The 12,291-nt window shown below is 58.5% G+C and overlaps 1 protein-coding gene across 1 annotated transcript; it reads left to right on the top strand.

The window, feature by feature from the left end:
• Positions 1 to 8,543: 8,543 nt before the first annotated feature.
• On the top strand, positions 8,544 to 11,183 carry LOC101548612 (spondin-2). Its single transcript, XM_004617444.2, has 6 exons — positions 8,544 to 8,737; positions 8,900 to 9,107; positions 9,181 to 9,404; positions 9,778 to 9,969; positions 10,040 to 10,211; positions 10,711 to 11,183. The coding sequence occupies exons 2-6, from the start codon at positions 8,903 to 8,905 to the stop codon at positions 10,893 to 10,895; spliced, it is 978 nt and encodes a 325-aa protein (XP_004617501.2). The 5' UTR covers positions 8,544 to 8,737; positions 8,900 to 8,902; the 3' UTR covers positions 10,896 to 11,183.
• The last annotated feature ends 1,108 nt before the right edge of the window (positions 11,184 to 12,291 follow it).

The following is a 12,291-nucleotide window of genomic DNA, read 5'->3' as shown; positions in this document are numbered from 1 at the left end:
CCTGGGGCGCTGGCGGTGCTGCCTGTGCTTTTGGGGGGGCCCTGGGCACAGACCCTGTGTACTCATGGGGCTCTAGGTGCTCCCTGGCTCCCCCAGGCTGACCTCCAGGGCACTGAAGGAGAGTAGTCTGAGCCTGGCTTTCCTGGGCATGCGGGAGCCCTGAGCTTGACTCCTCAGGACTGCAGGAGCACCCCAGCCTGGCTTCCCGGGCGTGCAGGAACCACCCAGCCTGGCTTCCTGGGCCAGGCAGCAGCCCCCCACGCCTGCAGTTCCCTCTCTGGCCCCAGGCCTGGTGAGCTCAGGCTGACCCACATCTCACACCCCTCCCCCAGCACTCCCTGAGGGGGTGGAAACCATCCACAGGCCCTTCCGAGCCAGGGCGGCTGGCCACAAGGGCTGGGCCCAGTGCAGGCTCAAAGTTTCCAGGCTAGGAAGTGGGTCCTGGTGGGGAGGTGGGGAGGCAGTGCCAGGAGGAAGAGGGGTTTGGAGCCCGCATGTGCCCAGGCCCTAGGCAGGCCCACACAGATGGGCTCCCCCACCCCCAGGGACCCTGAACTCCAGGGCCTGGGGTGCAGCCACCGTGGAGCCTGGTCGCCTTGCTGACAGCCGCAGAAGCCTTTGCTGTGGGAGAAGGCGACCTGCCCCCTCAGACCCCCATACGCCTCTCACTGGCCACGTCTGGCCCACAGTCCCCATGGGCAGACTGCAGGACCCCCGTGGTGAAGGGGGTCAGGACAGCTGCCCCCCGGGACTCACAGTGAGGGCAGGGCTGCAGGGGGACTTCCTGTCTAAGCTTGCTCATGTGCAAACACACACCGTGGCATGTGCTTGTATAGTGTACCCTTCGTGAGCATGTGGATGCTGCGTGCACATGTGGAATGTGGGGTACATGCACACACATGTTGGCTGCCTGCACATATGCCTGGTGCTTGCGCATACAATGTGTCATGTGTGTACACATGTAGAGGAGAATGTGTTGTGATGGTATACACATGCATGTAATAGACACAGACGTGCATTCTATGTAACGTGTAGAGCTGAATGAGTGTGGTGTGTTGAGTATATGCCCACATGTAGCAGTGGATTGTGCAGTTGTTGGGTACACACAGATGTTATGTGCACATGTGTGCACATGCTTGTGGATGTATACATATGTTGGGTATGTGCATGTAAGTGCCTGGTGCATGAACATGTGTGACTGTGGCATGTTGGGTCTGTGTGCACACAGGTGAAGGACCCTGTGACACAGCAGCTGGGCTCCCTGTTCCATGGGTGTGGCCTGTCTGTGTGCTGGGCAGGGCAGGACTGGGCACCAGCAACAGCACCTGGACTGGAGAGGGATGGTCCAGGCGGGCTCTGCCCACTGTGCCCTGGACGCTGCCTGTGTGTCCCTATGAGAGCAGGTGTCTGGGAGTGCTTCTCTGGGGGCTCTGTCCTCGGAAAGTGCTTTCCCGCAGGCACAGCCCTCCTGATGCTCTTGGAAAGTGGCCGTGAAAGGGCCACGAAGACCACAGTACTCAGGCTCGGCAGTGCTGTGTCCCCTTCCTGGAATCCAGAGTGGCCAGTGGCCAGCAGGGCTGACTCAGAGCCTGGATTCTGCACAGAGAAACCTCCTGGCGGGCCTCCGGGGTCCTCGGAAGGGCATGTCTGTGCCGAGCAGGTTGGGGCCGGAGGTCTGGGGCCCACTGGTGAGCCAGGTCTCAGCCCACACTCTGGGGAAAAGTGAATCTGCCGGCCTGAGCTGGAGAGGCCGGGTCAGATCGTCTCGAGTGTCCTCCCACCCTTGCCCTGGGATGCGGACCCGCACTGGGTGGCCTGGGACCAGCTGTGCAGTGGGTGGAACTGTCTATCCTGGGAACCCCTGCCCACTCCTTTCCTTTAGAAGGTCCTGCACATCTGGGGACACTCTGAGCTGCCCTACAGGGTGTGAGGTAGGAGCCACCACAGAAAACCCAGCCTCTCGGGGCTGGAGCGATAGCACAGCAGGTAGGGCGTTTGCCTTGCACGCGGCCAATCCGGGTTCGAATCCCAACATCCCATATGGTCCCCTGAGCACCGCCAGGGGTAATTCCTGAGTGCAGAGCCAGGAGTGACCCCTGAGCAACACCAGGTTTGACCCAAAAAGCAAAAAAAAAAAAAAAGAAAGAAAACCCAGCCTCTCTGCAGCCCAGGCACCGGGAAGGGCACAGGCAGCAGGACGGACAGTCCTCACTGCGGGCCGTCTACACCACAGACCTCCTGTCCCCCTCACCCAGGCTGTCTGTCCTCACTGTGGGCCATCTACACCACAGACCTCCTGTCCCCCTCACTCAGGCTTTCTGTCCTCACTGCAGGCCATCTACACCACAGACCTCCTGTCCCCCTCACCCAGGCTGTCTGTCCTCACTGCGGGCCATCTACACTCACAGGCCAGGCATGATGACGCCCTGGCTTCCACTCACCCTGTGCACTGGTGCCAGGAGCGGGGCTCAGCGCACCAAGTGGGAGGTCCGAGGGAACTAGGGTCTGTGGTGCAGGGGAAAGGCTGTAGCAGTCACACAGTGTAATTTCTTGGCTCTCCTGATGCCCAGCTGGCAGCAGGGCTGGCCTGTCACTCTGGAACATTCTCTGACTGTGGTGCTCAGGATTTACTCCTGGCTCTGTGCTCAGGGAACACTCCTGGCTGTGCTTGGGTTGCTGGGATTGGACCTGGGTCACGGTTGACCGCATGCAAGGCAAACGCCAAGACCCCAGCAAATCCGCTTTCTTTTCTTTCTTTCTTTCTTTCTTTCTTTCTTTCTTTCTTTCTTTCTTTCTTTCTTTCTTTCTTTCTTTCTTTCTTTCTTTCTTTCTTTCTTTCTTCCTTCCTTCCTTCCTTCCTTCCTTCCTTCCTTTCTTTCTTTCCTTCTTTCTTTCTTTCTTTCTTTCTTTCTTTCTTTCTTTCTTTCTTTCTTTCTTTCTTTCTTTCTTTCTTTCTTTCTTTCTCTCTCTTTTTTTTGTTAAAGAAAACATTTTTATTTTCATAGATTTTTCTCAATTATTTTAGTTCTCCTTTTGTTGTTTCTGTCCTAATTTATATTTCCTTCCACCTACTTGTATTTAATTTGTTCTCTTTGTCTAGTTTTCAATATTTGGGCTCTAGTCAGTAAGCTCGCAGAGCTCACCCCCAGGAAGCACAGCTCCAGCGCCCCTTTGTGGGGCCTCTGCTGTGCTTCCAGAGTCCCTGCTCTCAAGCTTTCATCCCTGCCGGCTGCCTGCTGTGTGATGCTCCACCTCAGCCTCTGTCTTTTTTTTTTTTGCTTTGGGGTCACACCTGGCGATGCTCAGGGGTTACTCCTGGCTCATACACTCAGGAATTACTTCTGGCAGTGCTCGGGGGACCATATGGGATGCTGGGAACTGAACCTCCAACTATTCAACAGTCTGTTTTGTCCATTGTTTCTATCCATTTTTGCTTCTTACACTTTGAAATTTTAATTTTAGGTGTATGTATGTTGATAATGGTCATGTAATTCTTTTATTTCAGTTATTAGGGAGTGCTCTCAAGTAGTGCTCAGGTGGCCCAGGCCATTCCTGGAAATATGTATATATGTGCATATGCATGTGCATGCTTATATATATGTATATGCATGTGCACATGTGTATGTATGTGTGTATATGCATGTGCATGTATGCACATATGTAATACACATGTACATTTATATAAGTATACGCAGGTGTGCACATATATACACACATATACATGTATGTGAGTCTGTGTATATGCATATGTACACACATGTATATATGTATATATGTGTATATATGTGCATATGCACATGCATGCATGTATATGAATGTATACACATATGAGTATATGCATGTTCATGGGTGTGTGTATGTACGCACAAATGTGTATATGCATGTGTGCATGTTTATGTATGTGCTTATGAGCATGCATATATATGCATGTATATGAATGTATGGTTTGTGGGCCACACTCAGCAGTGCTCAGGGGTCACTCCTGGTAGGCTCAGGTAGCCTATGTGGTGATGGGGTTGGAGCCCTGGCTGGCCACGTGCATGAGAAGTGCCTTAACCCCTGTGCCGTCTCTCGGGCCCCAGATCCCAGCAATACTCCGCCAACTGGCCCTGCCGTGCTGGGAACCACCTGAGCCCCCAGCAGTGCTGGGTGGTGCTTGAACCCTGTGGTGCTGGGGATGGGAGCCAGGGCAGGCACATCACCCCGTGTGGCTGCCTGACGCTGTCTTTTAACTGTCTGTCCTTTAGTCATTGTGAGGTGCTTTTCAGTCTCCAGGGCAGTCAGTTCCAGAGCTTTGTGGACCATCTGGAGCGCCTTGGGCGTTGTTCCTCCAGCTCTGTTCTGCTCACTCTTTCCATGGTGCATCTTGCTGCATCATTTCCTCTCAGCCTCTTGGTATCTTTGACTGTGGCATGTGTCTTGTGCAGAGAGCTGATGCCAAGCCGTTGTCTCTGCTCCTACATGCCGGCCTCTTAATGAGGTGTCTCACTGAGTTTCAGTCCATGTTGCATTCTTAACTGATAAGCTGGGCTGTAGTTTGGTAGTTTGGTACACATTTTCTTTTCAAATATTTTCTTTTTTCTTCCTCTAGTCTGTTTCTGCCATCTTTTGGGTTGTATGTATTTTTCCATTTAAATTCAATGTCATTTTCTTGACTATATTTTCTCTGTTATTTTTGTTTTGTTTTGTTTTTCTTTGGGGGCCACACTCATGCATGCTGAAGACCCACTTCTGGTTCTGCACTTAGGAAGAACTCCTGGCAAGGCTCAGGGTACCCTGTGGGGTGCCAGGGATTGGACTCAGATCAGCTGAATTACAAGTCAAATACCCTACCTTAACTCTGGCCCCCTTTTACTGTTTTGTATTTTTTGGTTGTTTTTCTTTATTTTCTTAGTGTTGGGAACTAAAATAAATAATGTATAACAACCCATTGTACACTCATCCTATTTGGCAATGACCGTACAAAGTGTCACAGACAACTACACACTTTCTTTCCCCTGTGCTTGTTGTCATGGAAACTGATTTCTAACTGTATCCTATGCAGCTGTCTCTCAGATCGGAGGGACCAGGACGCTCTGCCCCACCTGTCATGTGCCACCAGCGAGATTTTGGTCTGCGATAGGCCATGAGCGACACTACTTCTTCCAGGCATGTCTCCAGGGAGTCGGAATCTGCAGCCAGGGAACATCTTTGGCCCTCACGCAGCCTAAGCTCTGGAGTTCTTGCTCACCAGATTTGCCCCTTCACTCACTCTAACAGGCGAGCTTCGGGGATCTGCTTCTCCCCCAGATCCTGGCACTTACCAGGACACCTCTCAGTGCACATCTCTGCATTTTGCCTCCTGGGACTGGTTTGGTTCCTTGCTTGTATAAACGTATACACTCGAATGTTCTAAGCCACTCGGGAAAGCTTTAGACATAATTCTTTCAAATGCCTTTTTAAGCCTCTGGGTCTGACCCACTTTCTCTGTTCATTCTTTGCCTCTCAGGTTGCACAACTCCAATCGTCCTTCCCTTTTACTGCTCTTTCTGTAGCTGTCCAGATCCGCCGTGCGCCCCTTATGTCACCGTTTTCGGGTCTGTTATTATATGTCTGAATGCTGGGAAGTCTGCTTCTCTTCTCCAATATGTATTATGTTTCATTTGGTTGGTTTTGGTTTTGGGGCCACTCCCAGCAGTGCCCGCAGCACCCCCATGGGGCCACACTCCCAGCCCCAACATGCAATCATTACTGATACTCTTTATCTGGTGAAATATTCCCATGCTTTCATTCTCTTATTTATTGTTTTATTGGTGAGACAAGATACTTTTATTAAAACTTATTTAGAAAGATGTGAGGGAAGAGAAAGAGAAGAAATATGTTTTCAAGGGAGAACATGGACTTAAAGAACAAGCTTAATTCTTTAGACATGTTTTCATTAATTCTTAAAATGGTTGTGCTTTGTTTTGTTTTGGAGCCACGCCTAGTGATGCTCAGAGATTACTCCTCGCTCTGGACTCAGGAATCACTCCTGGTCGTGCTCAGGGGACCAATCATATGGGGTGCCAGGAATTGAACCCAGGTCAGCCGTATGCAAGACAAACATCCTCCCTTCTGTACTATCTCTTCAGCCCCTTGAAATGTATTTTAGACCAGCCCCACAGAGTTGCCATCAGCGGCTCTCTGCCTGTCTATCCCCTGCTCCATGTCCATCTTTTTTTTTTTTTCTTTTTGGGTCACACCTGGCGATGCACAGGGGTTACTCCTGGCTCTGCACTCAGGAATTACTCCTGGTGGTGTACAGGGGACCATATAGGGTGCTGGGGATCAAACCCGGGTCGGCCTTGTGCAAGGCAAACGCCCTACCCGCTGTGCTATTGCTCCAGCCCATGTCCATATTTTCTTGAGGCTTTGCATGTCGCTAATTGCTCCTTCGACAGACAGACATTGAAGTGATGGTGGAAATTCTGGAAGTCATGTGCCCTGTAGCTATTCTGATCTGCGTGTGTGCCCCTCACCAGGGACCCAGCAGAAATGGGTCTTACCAAAATGAAGTCCATCTTGACTTAATGGCAGGACGACTCTGCCAGACTCCAGGGTATGGAGCCATTTCTACCATGGTGCTGTGGGCTTTCTGCCCAAGGCACTGGCTAGGAGGAGGGTCCTGATGGTGCTGGAGTGGGTCTGCACCTGGATGGAACCAGCGTCAAGGGTGCATGGCATAAGAAAGACTGCTTGCCACCTTGCAGCGGGGCCTGGTGCTGCTGTCAAAGGGACGCCCCAAAGGTCCCTACTGGGTGAGTCTGACAAGAGCCAGAAGTGCTGGGGTGTCTGGGGGACTCCACCGGTTCTAAAGCCCTCCTGGACATGGAAGAAGCTGGGTACTGAATGGGGGAGGCTGAGGGGAAGGAGGATGACAGCAGAGGGGCAGAGGGTAGGATACTGGGGGAGAGGACGGGAGGTGGAAAGGGTAGGGGAGGAGGCTGAAGAGGGATAGAAGGGGAAGAAGAGGAAGGGGAAGAGGGGCAGGAAGGATGCTTAGTGGGAGGAAGCTGAGGGGGAGGAAGGGAAGGGAAGAGGCTGAGGGGGAGGTAAGGGGAGGAGGCTAAGACAGGAAAGCTTGAGAGGAGGCTGAGGGAGAGGAGACAGAGGAGAAGGTGAGGGAAGGAGGCTGAGGGGGAGGAGATGAGGGGGAGGAGACTCAAGGGGAGGAAGCTGAGGAGGAGGAGGCTTAGGGAGGAGGTGAGGGGAGCAGGTTGAGGAAGAGGAGGGGAGAAGAGGAAGCTGAAGAAAAGGAGGCTGAGGTGGAGGGGGGAGGGGAGGAGGCTGTAGAAGGAGGGCTGGGGGTGCAGAGCTTTTGGAAAAGCAGTGAGAGTGGAGTGCAGCAGCGGAGAAAAGGCTGGAGTTTGGGAGCTGCCCTGGGTGGGGGCGGTGCTGCCTTCCCAGAACCAGCCTGGACGGAGGAAGGGGGACAGCAGTCGCAGGAGACTCTGGTTCCAGGCAAAGGTGTGGAATTATGCTGTGACAGAGGTCACAGTGGCTCATCCTGGTGGCCTTTGACAGGCCTAGGCAACGGTTTTCTGAGACTTTTGTCACCATACTGCATAGGGAAGGTTCCCTGGGTCCTGGCCCCTGTGCAGGGCTGTGTGGATCTGTCCCCCAGCCCGTTCAGGGAGGCAGGAGCTTGCCACCCTGAGCAGCCCAGAAGCCGTGCAACACTCTCTGGCCACAAGCGCCTCGGAAGTGGGCCAGCAAGGAAACAGGCTGTATGGCTGTTCCCGGTAAGTCACGGGGGTGGGGAGGCCATCCCCTGTATTCTACACAGCTTCGCACACACCAAGAACCAGGCCTGCTGCAGGAAACCAGTTGGTTTTTGTTTGAGGGTCACCCCAGCAATGTTCAGGAGTTACTCCTGGCTCTTTGCTCAGGGATTGTTCCTGGTGATGCTTGGGGGACCATATAGGGTGCCGGGGATCGAACCAGGTTGGGTGTGTGCAAGGAAAACAGCCTCCCCGCTGGACTATTGCTCTGGCCCCATGTTTTTCATGGGACGTCATGGTTCTGCCTGCGAGCTTTGTGCTGCTGTTCGAAGCACAAGGTCTCCGTGGCTCAGTGCTCCAGTGAAGGCTCCTGAGAAACGCAGTTTGGAAGCTGCTTAGTTAGCCCAGGGACCCTCAGCTCCTCTTGTGGCTACACGACGCCTTGAACCATCAGCTTGCTCCCTAGTCCTGGGGATCGTGTTTATTTTCTCTGACCTTTGGGACCCTGTTAAACACCAGCAGGCCCCAGGGTTCCAAGCACCTTTTCCGCTACTACTTTGGGGACGCGTCTTCCAGGGTCTTTCCTGAAGCTCTTCCCCGACGTGTGGGATCTCAGGGCGCCGCAGACCAAGCCTCGGCCCCACACCGGGTTGCGGTCCGCCGGTGGGCAGCAGGGATGGCCGGTGCGACAGAACTGGGCGGAAAAGGGCGCCCCAAGCAGAGCGCGCAGGTCCCGCCCTGCCGAGGGTGTGGCTGCGCCGCCCCAGAAGGTGCCGCTCTGCTCCCGGCCTGCGGCTGGCACCTCCTCCGAGGCTCCGGACCGAGGAGACCGGGAGGGAGGCGCAGTGGGAGGGCGGAGGGAAGACAAAGAAAGGGGTGCGGCAGGCGGGACGGGCGTGACCTCAGCCGCAGGAGCGCCTCTGCCTCGGGTGCTGTCCCCGTCCGCTCTCGCCGCGCGTCCTGCCCTCACCTTTGCGTCGCCCGCGGTGGTCTGCCGGGTGAGTCGGGGGGCGGGCGCGCGGAAGGCCCCTTCTCCGGGAGGTGTGCGCCCGGGAGGGCGGGCGGCGGGGGCCCTGGCGGTGTCCGGGACGCGCCCGGCCGGGGCGGGGCGCGCGGGGCGCTCGGAGCCCGGCGGTGCCAGCGCCTTCCCTCCGCCCCAGGCCATGGGGAGCGCGGGCCGGGCCCTCTGCGCCCTGCTGCTGGCCACGCTGGGGCCGGCGTCCAGCCAGTCGCAGCCCGCGGAGTCGCCGTGCACGGCAACGGGGCTGGCCAAGTACAGCCTCACCTTCACCGGCAAGTGGAGCCAGGCGGCCTTCCCCAAGCAGTACCCGCTGTTCCGGCCGCCCGCGCAGTGGTCGTCGCTGCTGGGTGAGTGCGTGCGGGGCGCGGGCAGGTGCGGGCGCGAGTGGCCGCCGCCTCACACGGCTGTCGCCGCGGCCAGGGGCGGCGCACAGCAGCGACTACGGCCTGTGGCGCAAGGGCCAGTATGTCACCAACGGGATGCGGGACTTCGCGGAGCGCGGCGAGGCCTGGGCGTTGATGCGGGAGATGGAGGCGGCGGGGGAGCAGCTGCAGAGCCTGCACGCGGTATTCGCAGCGCCCGCCGTGCCCAGCGGCACCGGGCACACGGCCACCGAGCTCGAGGTGCACCCGCGGCACCCACTGGTGAGCGCCGGGGCACGCGGGCTCCGTGGGGGCGGGCGAGGGGCACCGGGGCAGAGTGGGACAGCTAAGCGGAGTGCGGGGACCGCGAGGGCAGTTTGGTCCAGGGGGACTGAGGGCTTGGGGGGGGCGCCCGCAGGGAGGGGCAGGGCTGCGGGGCTGCGGCGGGTGGGCGGGGCGGAAAGAGGCGGTGGGTGGGGCGACGGTAAGGTGGGCGGGGCGGGTCAAGGTGGGGGCGGGTCTATGGTGAGATGGGCGGGGCCATGCCGAGGTGGGCGGGGTCACGCTGGGGCGGGATGTAGTGGCGGTGGGCGGGGCCAAGCGGTGGGCCGGGCGCGCAGGAGGGCCCTGTCTGAGCTCCCGCGTGGGCCCGCAGGTGTCCTTCGTGGTCCGCATCGTGCCCAGCCCTGACTGGTTCGTGGGCGTGGACAGCCTGGATCTGTGCGACGGGGACGGCTGGAAGGAGCACGTGTCCCTGGACCTGTATCCGTACGACGCGGGCACAGACAGCGGCTTCACCTTCTCAGCTCCCAATTTCGCCACCATCCCGCAGGAGCCGGTGACCGAGGTGAGCGGGCGCCTGGGGCGGGGGCCTGGGCGGCGGGCCGGGGCCGCGCCCAACACCGTCCTGTCCGCAGATCACGTCCTCCTCGCCCAGCCACCCGGCCAACTCCTTCTACTACCCGCGGCTCAAGGCCCTGCCGCCCATAGCCAGGGTCACCCTGGAGCGCCTGCGCCACACCCGGGCCTTCATCCCGCCCGCCCCGCACCTGGTGCCCGCGGGGAACGAGGTCCCCGACAGCCCCTCAGGTGAGCCGGGGCCAGGTTGGGCAGGGGCATCCCAGGGAAGAGAAATCCCCGTGGGACGCCAGCCCTGCCCTCACCCCATTGGCGGACGTGCCCGCCCATGAGGGACACAGTGGCAAGGGCCACACCATTGCTGGCATGCCTGCAGGGCCGTGGGCCCTCAGGACCCTCCAGCCTTGACCATGAGGTCTCCGCAGAGACAGTGTGGCTACAGGGGTCTTGGGGTGCAGACCCCACTGCTGGCCCTGTGCCCCTCCTGTGCGGTTTTGAAGGTGGAGCCAGGTAGGGACCCTGTGTCCTGGCGGGGACAGTCACTCATCAGAGCCTTGACAGCCCTTGGGGAGTGTGCCCTGGCTGGGAGGGTTGGGGTTGAGCAGACCCCGGGGCTCTGGGGCTGAGCCCCAGCTGCCGGTCTCTGCCTGCCAGGGGGTGATTGGGCACTGAGTGCACGCTGTGGGAGGGTGGGACTCCGCCTTCTCTCACAGCCTCTCCTCCCGTCTAGCTCCAGAGACGCCGCTGGACTGCGAGGTGTCCCTGTGGTCATCCTGGGGGCTGTGCCGGGGCCCCTGCGGGAAGCTGGGCTCCAAGACTCGTACCCGCTATGTGCGCGTGCAGCCTGCCAACCAGGGCGCACCTTGCCCGGAGCTGCGAGAACAGTCCGAGTGCACCCCTGACAACTGCGTGTGACATGTCGCCCGCACCTGCGTGTGACGCACCCCCTGCAGCTCCTGCCCTCCCTCAGCATGGGCCGCAAGTGCACACCCACCGCCACGCTAACCCTGTGCCCTTGTATTTATTACCCTTGGGACACTACCCACCTCACTCCCCCCGGGCCACCCCAATCTGGAGACCAAGCCAGGTGCCATGAAATGCAGGACAGTGTCCTGGAGCACGGGGGTAGGAGTGGGAGGCAGGACGCGCTTAGCCCTACAGCACCCCTATGCTGGGACAAGGTCGGGTTCAATGACCGGCACCACCCAGGTCAATAAAATAAAACATGACAAAATAAAACCAGTTGCTGCCACATGGCGATCCCATCAGGCAGGGGGGCTCCCCGGGGACAGTGCCCAGGCGCCTGCAGCCCCCAGGCTCCTAGAGGGTGGCCCAGAAGCTGTCACTGAGCAGGAGAGTCCCAGAAGGAGCATCTCCTGGCTCAAGGCAGAGGCGCTCTCGGGCCCTGGGGACAGCTGACAGGGAAGCAGCCTTGTATGCCTCTGACCATGCGGCCGAGCTGCCTAGAGCAAGTCTCACAGACTCGTCTAAGGGGAGGCCGCATCCCCTGAGCACTCTCGGGTGCTCCCAACGCTCAGAGTCGGGCAGGGTGAGCCAGAGCCAGCCAACCACAGAACACATGGAAGTCAGCTGTGCCTCGAGAACCACAGTCCGCTATGGTGGGCCCGCTCCTCCTCCCAGCCCTCCTCCCTCCTCCCATCCCCCCTCCTCCCCTCCTCCCAGCCCCCCTCCTCCCCTCCACCCAGCCCCCCTCCTCCTATCCTCCTCCCCTTCCCTCTCTCAGCCCCCTCCTCTTCTCCTCCCCCAAACCTCCCTCCTCCCCTCCTCCCAGCCCTCTTCCCAGCCCCCCTCCTCCTCTCCTCCTCCCCTTCCCTCTCTCAGCCCCCCTCCTCCCAGCCCTCCTATTCTCCGCCCCTCCCCTCCCCTCCTCCCAGCCCCCCTTCTCCCCTCCTCCCAGCCCTCCTCCCAGCCTCACTCCTCCTCTCCTCCTCCCCTTCCCTCTCTCAGCCCCCCTCCTCCCAGCCCTCCTATCCTCCTCCCCTCTCCTCTCCTCCTCCCAGCCCCCCTCCTCCCCTCCTCCTCCCAGCCCTCCTCCTATCCTCCTCTCTCTTCTCCTCCTCCCAGCCCACCTCCTCCTCTCCTCCTCTCAGCCCCCCTCCTCCCCTCCTCCTCCCAGCCCTCCTCCTATCCTCCTCCCCTCTCCTTTCCTCCTCCCAACCCTCCTCCTCCCCTCCTCCCAGCCCTCCTCCTATCCTCCTCCCAGCCCTCCTCCTCCCCTCTTCCCAGCCCTCCTCCTCTCCTTTCCTCCCAGCCCTCCTCCTATCCTCCTCCCAGCCCTCCTCCTCTCCTA

This window comes from Sorex araneus, chromosome 5 (assembly GCF_027595985.1).
Source record: "Sorex araneus isolate mSorAra2 chromosome 5, mSorAra2.pri, whole genome shotgun sequence".
Classification (NCBI taxonomy): domain Eukaryota; kingdom Metazoa; phylum Chordata; class Mammalia; order Eulipotyphla; family Soricidae; genus Sorex; species Sorex araneus.
This window is presented reverse-complemented; position numbering and strand designations above follow the sequence as displayed.